Source organism: Hermetia illucens, chromosome 2 (genome assembly GCF_905115235.1).
Source record: "Hermetia illucens chromosome 2, iHerIll2.2.curated.20191125, whole genome shotgun sequence".
Lineage (NCBI taxonomy): Eukaryota > Metazoa > Arthropoda > Insecta > Diptera > Stratiomyidae > Hermetia > Hermetia illucens.
This window is the reverse complement of record NC_051850.1, coordinates 115619374-115634143: the sequence shown is the minus strand read 5'-3', so window position 1 is coordinate 115634143 and position 14770 is coordinate 115619374. Positions and strand designations below refer to the sequence as shown.

Below are 14770 nucleotides of genomic sequence, written 5' to 3'. Positions count from 1 at the left end.
ACCCTAATGTTTGGAATGAGCCTGTGCGTCCACCGACCTTTCGCAGACTCGTCCCATCTGCGTTGCCAGAGATCAAGCGACTCTGACGTTGCCGCATTTCTACGCTGTGCATGCCCCTCCATATGTCTTACATTGTACAGGACACTCATTTCTTTGGCCAGAATGTCAACCGGGATCATGCCTGCCACCACCAATACTGCCTCATCTGATGTGGTTCTAAAAGCACTGCAAACCCTCAAAGCCATCCGCCGGTAAACCGAGTTCACCTGCTTCCGTCTCTGAGAGTTTGCAAGCGCCTCTGCCCACACAGGCGACGAGTAGAGCAGGATGGAGCGCACCACTCCGGCTACCACCAACCTCCGGCAATGTTTCGGCCCACCAATATTTGGCAACATTTTTGCAAGTGCCGTGGTGACACTGGCTGCCTTTTGGCATGCATACTCTAGGTGTTCCCTAAAACTCAATTTGGTGTCAATTATTTCCCCCAGGTATTTGATAGCCGGCTTTTATACGACCGTATGTCCACCGACCTCCACTTTTACAGTATTATTTTTCCTGCGTTTCGTTATCAAGACCGCTTCCGTTTTCGCGTCCGCCAAGGTCAGCCCGGCCTTTTCTAGCCAGGACTTTACCACTCTCACTGTTTCCGTTGCGTAAACCTCCACATCTTCTGGGTGTTTTGCTGCAACAACCACAACTAGGTCATCAGCAAAGCCGACAATCGTAGTTCCCTCTGGGACGGGAAGAGCAAGCACCCCATTATACATGATATTCCACAACAGGGGACCAAGTACCGATCCCTGTGGTACCCCGGCTGTGACAATGTACTCTTTGGGGCCCTCATCCGTCCCGTACCAGAGAGTCTTCTCTGAGAGGTAGTTTTCCACCAAATTCGCTAAGTATCCGGGGACACCTATGTCAACCAACGCCCCTTTAATTCTATTCCAGTTGGCCGAGTTGAATGCGTTTTTGACATCCAACGCCACCACGGCACAGCAACCGCCAGAAATCAGTGCACCTTTTGCCAGGTTTACCACCATGCCAATTGCGTCCATCGTGGAGTGGGGGGCCTGAAACCAAACTGGCGTTCCGACAAACCATTGCTGGCTTCGACGATCGGCAGAAGTCTGTTGTAGATGACTCTCTCCATCATCTTCCCCATTGTATCCAACAGGCAGATAGGACGATACGACGCTGGGTTTCCAGGTTGCTTGCCAGGCTTCGGAAGCAACACCAACTTTTGCTTTTTCCACTGGGCAGGGAATATTCCTTCTTTTAGGCACGCCTCGAAGGTGTTGGCGAAAAGGTCGGGCCTAGTCTTCACTGCCAGTTTCAAAGCTCGGTTGGGGATGCCATCCAAACCTGGGGCCTTGTTGTCACCGACCCTACCACATATTTCCCGCAGCTCCTCCACAGTTACAGGTGGTATTATGCCGTCATTTGGCTGGACAAAAACTTGCCTTCCCCTATTTTCGTGGTGAGGGAACAGAGTGGTAACAATCTGTTTCAGGAGGCGCGGACAGGTCACCTGGGGTGATTTCCGCAGCCTTTTCATCACCACTCTGTAAGCCTCGCCCCAAGGGTTTATGTCGGCATGGTCGCACAGCTGTTTGAAGCAGTTCTTTTTGCTCCTCCGGATGGCTTCCTTTAGGCGGCCACGCAATTGCTTGTGTGCCTCCTCTCGACCGTCGCCACCGGGTTTTCCCCTGAGCCTTTGGCAAAGCCTCCTTGCCCGAAAACATGCGGGTCGCAAACTTGCGATTTCATTGTTCCACCAGTAGTTGGGTTGCCTACTGGGGAGCAATCGCCTTCTGGGCATAGTAGCATCGCATGCTTCCGTCACCCATCGAGTGATCTGGGTGGCTTTCTCTCCAGCCGTACCATTCAGGGATATGTCGGATTTGAGCACCGCGGAAGACGTGTCCCCCTCGAACGCTTTTACTGTCCAGCCAAGCATACCACCCGGCATTTTGTGAAAACTCTTTTTCGAGCTCGATCCGCCCTTGATCTCTATGCAGATTGCCTGGTGGTCGCTGTGAGTATAGTCCTCACTGACATGCCAAGCGATTCTACTGGCTAAAGTGGCACTCACGTATGTCAGGTCCACTATAGACCCCAGGCCCCTTCCCCGGAAAGTGTACGAAGACCCAACATTCGCCAGTATCACGTCCAGCTCCGCGAATGCTTCGAGGAGAACACGTACCCTCACATTAGTTATCCGGCTGCCCCATTCAAGAGCCCACGCATTGAAATCGCCTCCTATTATGATCGGCCAACGTCCTCTTGCATCCAAAACAAGAGCAGCAAGCATCCGGTCATACTCGACGAGTGTAGCGCTGGGTGGAGCATAGCAGCTGTAGCATTGCTTTGACCTGTCATTTGGGTTAGTGCATGACTTCGCAATGTGACCAAAGCCAAGGCATCTAAAGCACCGTTTTAACGCCACCTGTTCCCTAAGGCGACACATAACCCAGCCTATTCTCACTCTCCCTGCTGCTAACAGTTTGAGTGCGTTCTCCACTGGTAGGCTGATGATGGCGGTTTGTGTTCCCCCATAGGCTTTCCTTAGCGTTTTCACCGCTGACTCTTGTAGTCCGGCAAGATCGAACTGTTTCTCCAACGCTTCGCGAACCTCCTCCTTCGTCGTGATTTCATCTATATCTTTGCAGATTATAGTGATCTCCGGCCTGCTAGCTCTTATGTCGGCTTCCTGCCCTAAAGTCTTCCCGATTTGGCTTAAGAATTTGTCCGCGGTTACATCCTTGGATTTCTTAAGTTCCAACATAAGATCTCCCTTCTGCGACCGTCTAATACGGCTGACGTTGTCTCCCAAATTGGTGAGTTTGTAGGCTATAATATAGACCATGATCCTACCAAATTTGGTCGGAATCGCACTATTACTAACAAAGTTATAATAGGTCAAATTTGTCGCTTCTTTACAAGTGGATATTCTCATATAAGATATGCATATATTACGTACTACCTACTAATCGGGCAAATGCACACTCAAATGTCTCTATAAAAGAAATACACAAAACCTTTTATACCTGAAGCGTCTAGCTTCCGGTTTCCCGACTTGTTATTAATTGTGAGGTAGTTTTTTATGCTCTACGTTTCAATATTCCGTTTTCCGCACAGTTCTAATCTGTCAATATACCTGGTGATCAAATTTAGATGCATCTCAAAAAGACAGCAAATGTTCACCTCGAATTGCAGGCTAAAAATCAAAACATCTACGCTGAGTCTTTACCAGACAATATAGGAGAAAAAGACTTTGAATTGTTACTGGAGTGCATTTGTTTTGAAAAACTTAATCCAAAAATACACTAACATATGAAAACTTGTTAATCTGGGGAAATTGTTGACATCAATAATTTGATATAACATGAATGACTGAGTGACAATTAATGATGCCTCTGGGTTTCAAGTATTGATTATGCCTCGTCATGTGATTTTATCTAAATCAAGGCGCAGGGTATTAGGGTCTGCTATTTCTTTGACTGAGTTCGTTAGCATATGATCGCGGTATATTCGTTTCGCACATCTAAGAGGCAAATCATAAGTTTACTGATGACGGTAATGAGTTTCTTTTGATTCGTCGAATGCCTCTGGTAGTCAGTCGGATCACGATTGACCTAAATCACTGTGTCGTCAAAGACCAGGCGTCAAGTGGAGGTTTGTAACGCAAGTTGGCGTTTGCTTATGTCGTTCATATTTAGACCAGGCTAGTTTGTTGCGAGCCTGATTGCCTCATATTTCCTCTAACATATTTGCGCAAAGGATAATATATGAACGTAAGAGCAATCAGCTCGACAAATCCAATGGTTGTGGATCTTAGTTCCTTCTCCACCCTTAAACGGAAAGTTCTTCTCTATATTTAATTTGTGTATTGGTTGTTCTATTCAATATTGATCCATGCTCATTTTTAGGAACGTTAATAAACGTTAATTTTAGATATTTCTAACTTCTAAACAAATTTATTCTTATTCTTTACAGACGCAATCACGTAGTCGGATGGTAGTTACATCAGAAGCAACTGCCGGCAATACCGTTGTATCTGTTCCTGTCTCATTACCTGTTGGATCGTTAATAGCGGGCACAGCATTCAATGTGATCACACCAGATCAACTACCCCATTTCAAGCAGATGCTTTGCGTCGATAACAATGGATTCATATCGGGGGGTACTGTAGTCGGCGACGTTACCGGTGATATCAAAGCCACGCATATTGTAATTCAGCAACCAACGACTCAGGCGCAGCAGGAGGCCATTGCCAATAATAATAACACCTCTAATACGAATCACAATAACAACGGTGGCCAAGATAATAGTATGAGTGAGAATTCAGGACAAGTAACTCAATCAAATATGAATTGGGTAGATGTGTCAAGTTTGGATGTGTTCACCGTCAGATGTAAAACAACGACAGCTGAATTATATAAGAATAAGCTAGGATCGGGTGGGAGGGGACGCTGTATAAAATACAAAGATCAGTGGTATACGCCCAGTGAGTTTGAAACTTTATGTGGGCGTGGTTCGAGTAAGGATTGGAAGCGTTCAATTCGATATGGTGGACGAAGCTTACAAGCTTTGATTGATGAAGGAGTTCTCACACCACATGCTATTAGTTGTACGTGTACAGCGTGCTGCGATGATGAAACTAGTGAGTATAAAATTATTAGTTTATATTTTTAAATGAAGGACGCTGGAAAACTTGGCCTGGCACTAGTTGTCATCTTTTCTATTTTCACATATTTAAGTGATATGCAACGCTAGATTTATTCGAATATTTGTGAATTAAAAATATGAAATAGTAAAGCTCTTAGGTGAGATACTACGGAACCAGCTACCACTTTGAAATGATAGGATAGCGCCATTGATGGAAAAATTATGTTTATATACTATTCTTAACTCGAGTCAGTTCGTCATTTCAAACGTTGTTGGCCGATGACGAGTTAGCTTGCACTTGCATTATCTATTTCAATGCATCAAATGCACATCGTGTTTAGTTTTGTCAGATAAAGTTAGAGGAGCAGATAATTGTAAAGATTCTGCTCAACTCGGGGGAGGTGCTACTAGAAGTAGCTATGAAATGGATTTTTGTAGTTTCAAATGAATGTAGCACACTACCTGGCACTTCTCGTCAGCATTTTGTTTGTTTGGCTTAGGATGCTGTTGCACGAAATTGATAAGTTTGAACTGCTATAACTGTGACACTAATAGTTGGATTTTCATGAAACTTGGCATGTGTATGGCTGTCCTCTAAGTTGGTGTAAAATTTAGTACACCTAGGATGAACTTACGGGGAGTTTTTCAGTCAGTTTCTAAAAGTTGGTAATATACTATTAGTAAGTGTCTGGATAGCTGAGTGGTTAGAGCACAAGGCTGTCATACGGAAGGTCACTGGCGAGAGCGGGATTTTTATCGTGAGTCAAATCGGGGTAATAATCTCGGGCAAGCTCAGCATTGCCTTCCATAGTGTACTGTATTGTACCGTTACGGTCTTGAATGCAGTGCTCTAACACACTTCAAGGCCTGATCCAATATGGATTGTTGTACCAACGATTATTGTTATTAAGTTTATTTTAGCAGATATCGGAATGGGACATATTTTGAGGCCTAGATTTCATCTAAGCGCACTATCCTGATTTTTTTGGATTTTTAGATTGGGTAGTTTTCGAAAATGAGTCCTGTCTTACTTTAAATGCATACATTTTGACTCCCTACTCGCGGACTTTCCAATTCATGCAAAACTAATGTTAGTTTCGGGAAGTACTAATCGAGACCTTTCATTAGATATCCTATACGACTATATCCGGCGATTTTTTTTTAAAATCTCACCTTGACATGTATGAGGAGCCCCCCTTTAAACTCCACCTAAATTTATGTCATTCGTTCCCGTTCCCATCTATCCACCAAATTTCGTTCGGGTCAATTTAGCCGTTTTGGAGAACATTGTGTGTGACAGACAGACAGACAGCGAATCGGTTTTGTTTTACACAAAACCTTAATAAAAACAATCTTTAAATTCTTTAAAGTAAAATTATTCTTTCTTTCCTAATCGCCATTATCCTTTAAATTAAAGCCGCATCGGGACCAGTGCGATTATTCACACCATATAAACGACGAAGACGAAATCAAGTTGATCAGGAATTAGATTCAGCGAAAAAGAAACGAATGCCGCAGCCTATTAAAACAGAAGAAATTATTTTAGCCGACCAAAATTTAGTTACTAAGGAAGAAACGTGGCAAAATTTAGAAGGGATGGATGGCACAGCTGAGTATTTGGACCAAACTTCACAACCACGTGAGTAGAACTTCTTATTTAGTTTCGTTATTAATTTTTATCAAAACCATATGTTTTATCCGGGTATTCAACATATAAATTCCGTTCTTGCAGTGGTTGATAGTATACCATTTAAACGCTTAGAAGCTGTGTACACAACAATGGTTAACGCTACCAACGATTTTAAACGACTGTATCTAGAACTAAAGGACGTTTACACGAGACAAATAGATCGATTGCAGCGTGAACGGGATGCGGCTCTGCTTGCTGTACGTGTCAATACAGAAGTTGATGATCCTAATATCGGTCAAATTAGTGGCACTGAATTGGTAGCTACAAAGAAGGTAAGCTGAAGAAAATACACCGTTTATTTCTATTTAAAGCGTCCAATTGGTGGGGAGCTTGTCAGGCCGTCTATTTAAGTTAATCTAAGGCTAACAAATGCAGTTGGCAAATTTGATTTAATTCCATTTTGTTTTTAATTTACAACTTACCGGCAATTGTTCTTATTGCGATGAAATCTCAAATTCATTTAAGTAATCATACGAATTGTGGAACTTCGTCAGACTGACTTAGCTCCAATTTAAAAATTTTAAGGGTGTCATCTGGTATCTTTTGACAAATTTTCCAATTTTTTTTTCTTTTCACACAATTCAATATATATGTATATTGAATTATAAACAAAAAAAATGTATTTTTTGGCGGTAATATGGCTAACTCAAAGGAATTACTTTTTCAACTGCTAGACATAATATCTCAGCTTTGGAAACTATGCCGAAAAAAAATGAAATGGAGGTTGATGTAGAAGGTCTGCCTCGTACCAGAATCAAGAACTTTGAGTAAAAAAAGGCAAAATTGCCTGGCTGTCCATTTTTTTTTACATATTAATGAAAATTCATAATTCTGTCAAAATTTGAGCCAGATCAGTCGAATAGATCATTCGCAATCATGTCAGCCAGTATAAAAAAACGTAGTTTCGAGAAAATTGCGTTAAAACAATGTGTTCAGAAAATCGTAATATACGGGTTCTCAAAATAAGCGCTGTGTCGTTGAACTCGCAGACGTATATAATATTTTGTATGTTTTTTGTATGTATATACTATATGGCGAAAGGTGTTTTAAGAAAATCGATTTAGTTAAGAAAAAAAAAATACAAGACGGTTGCCTTTATTAGATGAAAACTATGCCTCTCAAATGATTGTTCAAGGAGCAGAATCAGAAAATCTGATGGGGTCAGATCAGTTGAGTTCTAGCGTTGGCATTGTGTAATACGTCGTTATTTCTATTTTCCAGGGATGAATGTTTTTCCTTCAACGCTGCCTCAAAACACTGTAACTGTGAACAGAATAACTCCGCTATTAGCGTTTGGTAGCATGATAACAGCTCCTGGTAAATAATCCGAATGTCGATGAAGATGTTTGGTTCTTCTTGAAGATGGCTAAAACGTACATGCAGAGAACCTGCAGAGGAAGAAAACTTTTCGATTTTTATCTAAACAGTTGTGAGATGCAATTGTTCACAAGATTGTCCTTAAAGATCGGGTTCTTCCGTCTATAGTGGTGCGGTATACTTTGAAGCAACATTTATTTTATCCTTCTTCTCCAACGCCATTAACAATTTATCGCTTTCAAGCTTGTTTCGCTTTTCACAACGGTTGGTTTTCGATACGTCTTTCTCCATCACGGAATGAACCCCTGCCTTAACGGCCTCTTTCAATAGGGCTAGTCGCTAGTAAGGGATTGATTTTAAAAGGGTGAACGTCATACCTTGGGGGAAAAACCGAAAAAACTTGTGCACATACCCAATAATTAACGACACATTAAAAAATTGAGGTTGCACTATCAGATAGCATTTTTTATACTGATCACTCTTGGTGAATTAATAAGCATCGCAGATGAGTTGCTACTATAGATCCGCAATTGTTTTTTTAGATGAACGAGCTTCAATTTTGCATACGATCATGTGGGTTTCGCCCACATTGGTATATATGTTATTTGTCACAATTTCATGCTAGTCGGCACAGTAGTTGAAAAGTGAGACATCCGCCTTATTCACCAGATTTCGCGCCGTGTGAATTCTACCTGTTCAATAAGGTGAAATTTGCATTAAAAGGGACAAGATTTGAGTCCATTCACGCTGGGAAAAAAGAAGCAGCACATATCCTGACGGAGCTTACAGATATAGACTTCGAGCAATGTTTCGAACAATGACAGATTCGCGCGGAGCTTTGTAGGGGTAGAGGGGGGATGTATATTGAAGGCAATAATAAGTAAATATATGAAATCAAAATAGCATATTTTACAATATTAGTTTCGTTATTTAATAGTCATACATCATATGCCTTTAGATTTGATTGAATAGAAAAAAGTTTAAACGGAATAAGTTAAGGGAGTTCGAAGGCCATCGGGCTAATAATTTTTAGTAGAAATATTGACGGTGCAGCCCGTTGCAGGACGGACACGTATTATAAGGCCGCTATGATGCACTGTGAATATTTCTAACAATTATTAGCCCGTCTTTTCTTAGTATATACCTATAGAAATAACATACAAAATAGCATATACGTCTGCGAGGTCAGCGGAAGTGTTTGGGTGCTTATTTTGAGAGCGCGCATTTTACGATCTTCTGAATACATTTTTTTAAACGTCATTTTCTCGAAATTATATTTTTTATAATGGTTGTCATGATTGCGAACGATCTATTCGATCGATTTGGCTCAAATTTTGACGGATCATTCATCATTATTTTTGGAATATGATGTCCCTAACCGCTTTAAGCCATTTTGGAAAATGTTTCAGTCGATATGGCGGCCATTTCCTGTCGCCTTAAGTGCGTTTAGAGTTCTTGGCTTGTTGGCATAAACTTTCGATTTCAAGTAGCTCCACAAAAAGAAGTCTGCAACCGTAAAATCTGGCCAGTAAAAAATCACCATTTTTTGGCATTGAACGCCCCGAGACCAATCGTTTCAAAAAGTTTATAGTGGCTTGAGCTGTGTATGGTGGAGGGAGCGCTATTTCGTTAAAACCAGAAATGCTCCATACCATTATCACAAACAATTGGCGTGAAAAAATCAGTTACCATATTGCGATAACGCTCTTGATTGACAGTAACTGTTTTGCCAGCTTCGTTTGCGAAAAAGAAACTGCTCAATGCACATATCAGCACAAACATCGGACAGTCACTTTTTGGTCATAATGAAGTAACACGTGAATGAATTGAGGATTTTCGGTACAGTAGAATCGACAATTTTATTTGTTAGCGTTGCGGTTAACGTAAAATGGGCTTCGCCGCTCATGCTGATTTTTTACTAAAAATTTCCGTCACTTTCAGCCACTTCGATTACTTTTTGAATCCATTCCCATCGACATGCAAATCATAATGCAACATACGACGTAAAGTGGTTCTTTTTATGCATAACTGCTCAGCTCGACGTGTTTGAGATGTTGTAGAATTCCTTTTCTGAACATATGTCTAGCTAGTGATTTATGGGCAGTAAGAATGCCCACAATACTTCTGCGCGGAGTCGATTCTTCAAGCGGCGAAACACTCCCGCGTAGTAGGTTAAAAGCCTCTTCGACAAGAAGGAAGCTTGTGCATAATTGCCTTCGTATTTATATTGACGTGCAATCTGCTCATGCGAGCCTTTTCGGCTTTGGAGACTCGTCTTTGTGTGTTTTAACAATGTTCTTTTCCCAAAACGTTCACTCATTTCATTGCACATTGTCACACACTGTGCCTTTTGATCGTTCGTCAGAGTGTTGGTCACTAATTTCGCGCACTCTCCTCCTCCCCACTAGTTCTGCACCTCTTTCCCTCATGTTGAACTCGTGTCAAGACGCGATAGACTGTTTTACTTAATTTCAGTTCATCAGCCATTAATTGCAAACTCAGGTGTCGGACAGAGTTAAAACATCAAGAACTTGCTACACATCGCCTCACTTCGGCTCGTTGCAAGTCGTACACTTCGAACTTCATTTTCAATCTCTTTGCAGCTATCTTTAGTCTGCTTCTTGACATAGCATGTTCCTTCTAAGTCTCTTGAATTATAGTAGGAGTCTCCGTCGCACCTTTGTTAAGTTTCGTGCATGTTTTTGACGCGACGTGAAAACATGCAGAGTCTATTCGTTCCAGCCGCTCGGAGCATAGTGTAGACATTTTTCAGCTTGACTTAAGGAACGATCCCATTTGCGCTACGTCACCCGACGCGGCCACAAATTGCACTAAATTTCAAAATATGTTTATATGATTTTGTACGACATTCAGCTAAGCGACGCGACGCGGTTGTGCTGTGCTGTGTGCCTGGGAGAGAATATTTTGCAGCGTCGCGTGTCATTTCCATACAATGAATTCAGTTGACTGCTACGATGTTTGATTTCCTGAGTTTTTACAATTTTAAACTAGGGAATCGTTTTACCGTATCCGCTTCGAGAAATAAAACGAGCCTCTTCAAAACGATCTAAAAGTGGGTGATTCAGATTTTCCAACTAAGGTTCTATCGTCAAAGGTAAATACAAACGTATTCGTATTTACGAGTACGAATGCGAATTCTGTTGAATTAATATTTCCAAGTGTATTAATCCAAAAGAATTCGTATTCATACTCGTAAATACGAATACTTTTGTATTTATTTTCGGACCTGATAGTACAGTCGTATTCGTATTCACTTGTGTAAATACCGAAATATGCACTTTTTCGAATAGGAATATATTCATGCGCTTTCCACAGATTTCTTCTGGGCGGAATATGAATCTGCTGAGACCTTCAGAATTCGCGCCTCATAGTCGCAGGTGAATTCGAGGTCCGTAGTTTTTACCACCTGGAGAGAAGGAATTAAAGATGTTAGATTCTATATTTTGTTTGGACTCTCAGTGTAGTAACGAACTATTACCTACCTCCTAACTTACAATGACAAGGGGAGCAACACTATCATAACTTCACAGGAATGCTCCTCAGACTTCCACCATTTTACCCTGGTGTCTAGTGTGCGCCACCGCAATTCTCGCTGCAGTCTGAAGCTTTGAGGATCATCGATAGCGTGGTCGAGCAGCCTTCGTACTTTCTAGAATCCTATTATAAACTGTTGATGAAAGCAAAACTTTGAATCCGTAGCCATTTTCGAAGCATAAATATGCTTCGAGATTTTCAGGTTGCTAGCTCACAAATCTTCAATCGTTTTAGTTGAAATTTCAACCCGCAGTTCATGTGGGAATTATTACAGCGGGGCAATACCTGCGCTAAATTGAGAAAGATTTGGTCCTCTTGCGACAGAATCCGGACATGGGAGCTTATGAGCCAAACACGTGCGACAGTTTACAAGATTATAGGAGTTTGCCGATGTTTCAGTGAGGAATGTGCGACTTCATGCATTTCCTTTGTGAATACCCAGCTCGAGCCCGGTGTAGTGCATCTACACTTCCCAAACATTTGCGAGATTCATTTCCAATTCAATTCCCAAACAATCAATCAATCCAATTTTTTTATCTATACTATTGATGTGCATACCATTTTCAACCACAGTATCAACTCGCAACGCTATTCTATTCTGTATTTCCATAAACATCATAACACACTTGGTCACCCACATGTACAAATATTGACGTGTCTGGTCACATTTTCAATTATGTTGCAAGTCACTAGCAAACAGTACGACTTAGATGACAGACATGTGAACACATTTCCTTTTTATTACGTCTGAGCTAAACGCGACCTTGCATAGTATCAAATTGTAAATGGAAACTTTTCACATGTTTTACATTCCAAATGGCACATAAGGAATTTCTCAAAGAAGTGCATTTTCTTATGACTAATACGTAAATAGATTTTAGAAGAGTAAGCTAAATTTGTGTGTGGAAAAATATTGTAGCATAAGCATATTTTGTGTATATATAAGATTAGCCTAAGCCAATGATACCGCTTATCATCCGTGCGTTGTGTGTACCACAGTAAACTTACGGGACTGTCGGCAGTGTTTGCCTTTAATATTGCAGAATTGCTATAAAGATAAAAGCGGTTGAAATGCCATTGAAAAATAGGTATGCGTTAATCGCGCCCGACCTGCATAGACGAGTTTTGCCCTTCCCTCTTCCTCTTTAAATAAATATCGCTTTCTTTATCCTATGTGGCACCTTTTCATCTTACCTTCACAACGTTGGACTTACTACCACTTCATTATAGCTGACTTGACGTCCTTCACCATGGCGATACACACCAATCACAACACAGGGCCAGGCAACGGACTCTAGATAAAGCTAAACCTCCCTTTTTTTAATAAAAATGCAAATCAGTCAAAGTTTTCCCCATCGCTAGCTCCAACTTCGTTGCATCTTTCCGGCACAGCTTGAACACCGTTACAATAAAAGTGTTCGTCTAGTATAGCGAGTGGGGTAGGACTTCCCATTCGAGCGTTTCTATGTAGGTTTCAACGGGTTCGGCAACAAAGTCGACCGTTACCATGCAGTAAAATCAGTTGTTCAAGCCTCTGCTCGTATTGTGGTCGTTTTTCGCGCAGTGCTCGGCTCTGTCGCATCAATTATAGTCGATATCGTTTTATGTCAATAACACTGCACTGCTCCATCAAATACACAGCATAACCTTCGCAGCGCGTATATTCGGCCGAGCCGACAATGTAGAAGTATGAGCGGGCAGTCCTTGTGACTTTCTTTTCTTTGGATTGTAATGAATCCATTTTTCATCACCCGTCCCGATGCGATAAAGAAAACCCTTCCTTTTTGCTCTCGAATATGGCTTAACTAGGTTTAGTGAGTTTGGTTCTGTTATGTTCTATTGTCGTCTTAAATCTGTATCAGTTTCTTTAAATGTGTGGATGAGTCTAGACAGGAAATTCTAAATCGTCATCTTTAATTTCAGTGTGCAAATTGCAATCGAGAAGCATTAGCGGAATGTTCGCTATGTAGACGCACGCCATACTGCTCGACGTTCTGCCAACGGAAGGATTGGAATTCGCATCAAGTTGAATGCTCTCGGGATCCGAACGAAAACGCACAACAAATCATGCTCCTAGTTGACGATCAGGCATAATAGATGTTTAAGATGAACACCAAAACGAAAGTGAGTTCAAAACGGAAATGAGTGATAGGTGTTAGGTAATCTTTGTTTTTTAGATAAATCGTCTATTATGTAATTATAATTATATATAAAAATGAGAATAGGTACTGCATCGGGAACTATTAAACTAATTTTTAAATAAAAAAAAAATCAAGAAAAAAATTGTAAATGGATATTTATAAATAGAAGTCATTTAAATGAAAGGTTCATAGGACAATTTCAGTAATATTTTAAAGAAATAGAAGCATAAACATAAAATGTAGAGATAGAAGAGAAAAATTGGATAAAACTTAATTGAAACCCATATATTTAACGTGGTCAAGATAAACGATTATTTTCGTTATAAACTTTTTACACTTTGAATACATATACAAAATGAAAAACGTTTGTCTTATTTTACTGCGTAGGTGTAGCGCAAAACGAAATGTTCGAAACAAACAAAAAGAGAAACAACAAAGCCAATTACAATATGAAAATATAATTTTATGCAAATGTAATTTGTTAATCTTTTTTAATTTGTTATTATTTGTAGTGAGAGAAAGTAAAAAAAATATTGTAATTGTAAATAAACACAGGAAACTGATAACTTAATCAACTTAAGTATTTGCATTTCAAGAGGAAAAACACTAAAAAGTGGCAAGCAACACATTGTACATCAGACTAAGTCTTGTTTTATTCACTCCTATTTCTTTTGTACGCGATCGAGAAAGCGAGAAAGAAACAAACCAAAATAACATACGTCAGGATATATTTTCTTTTATTCATGTTCTTTAATATCCACCTATTGCTAGCACTGTTTTTGAAGAACTGTGATAAAAAAATATATAAATAAACGTTGTAATGCGTCTTGCAATAATTTCAAAAATTGAGGAAAATATTATGAAAGGAAGTACACAATTGTTTTCATATAGAAATGTGAAAGTAGATGGAAAAAAACGAAGAAAGAACGAAAGAAAATAAAACATTTTTAATTAAGAACGATTTTATTTTACGTGGAATGTAAAGTTGTTTCATTTCAGAATTAGATTATGGGTTTGGAAATGCTGATGGCTCTGTACTTTATTATCTTCAGAAAAATTCAGCAAATAGGAAGGTGTACACATGTACACATATATGTATATTTTACATATTACTTGTCACTCTGAGAGCAGAATGTCCTCCTTTCCTCAGCTTTGTAGTGCTACAGCAGGTTTTAAGTCTTGGCTTCCCATTCCACTTGATTCAAAGACCGCGTCCACTAGTTCCTTCTACCTAATAATGTAGCGCTGTTGGCGCCATCTGGAGTGGTTTGAATACTCTTTAGGATATTCCGGAGTTGTCCATTAGTTGAATGTGGTTAGCCCATTGCAGTTTTCTCAAGTTCAAAGGTTTAAAGGTTTTAGGCCACCGACATTTATCATACCTCATTCCAAAGGTCTT

At 40.3% G+C, this 14770-nt stretch overlaps 1 protein-coding gene across 1 annotated transcript in view; it reads left to right on the top strand.

Moving 5' to 3' along the window:
- The window catches only part of LOC119647914 (deformed epidermal autoregulatory factor 1), a 37075-nt gene extending 22746 nt beyond the window's left edge, over positions 1–14329 (top strand). The window contains exons 2-5 of the mRNA XM_038049236.1: positions 3997–4663; positions 6086–6307; positions 6401–6630; positions 13154–14329. Of these exons, the coding sequence (XP_037905164.1) occupies positions 3997–4663; positions 6086–6307; positions 6401–6630; positions 13154–13324 (1290 nt within the window). The 3' untranslated portion in view covers positions 13325–14329. The remainder of the gene's footprint in view (positions 1–3996; positions 4664–6085; positions 6308–6400; positions 6631–13153) is intronic.
- Positions 14330–14770: the final 441 nt, after the last annotated feature.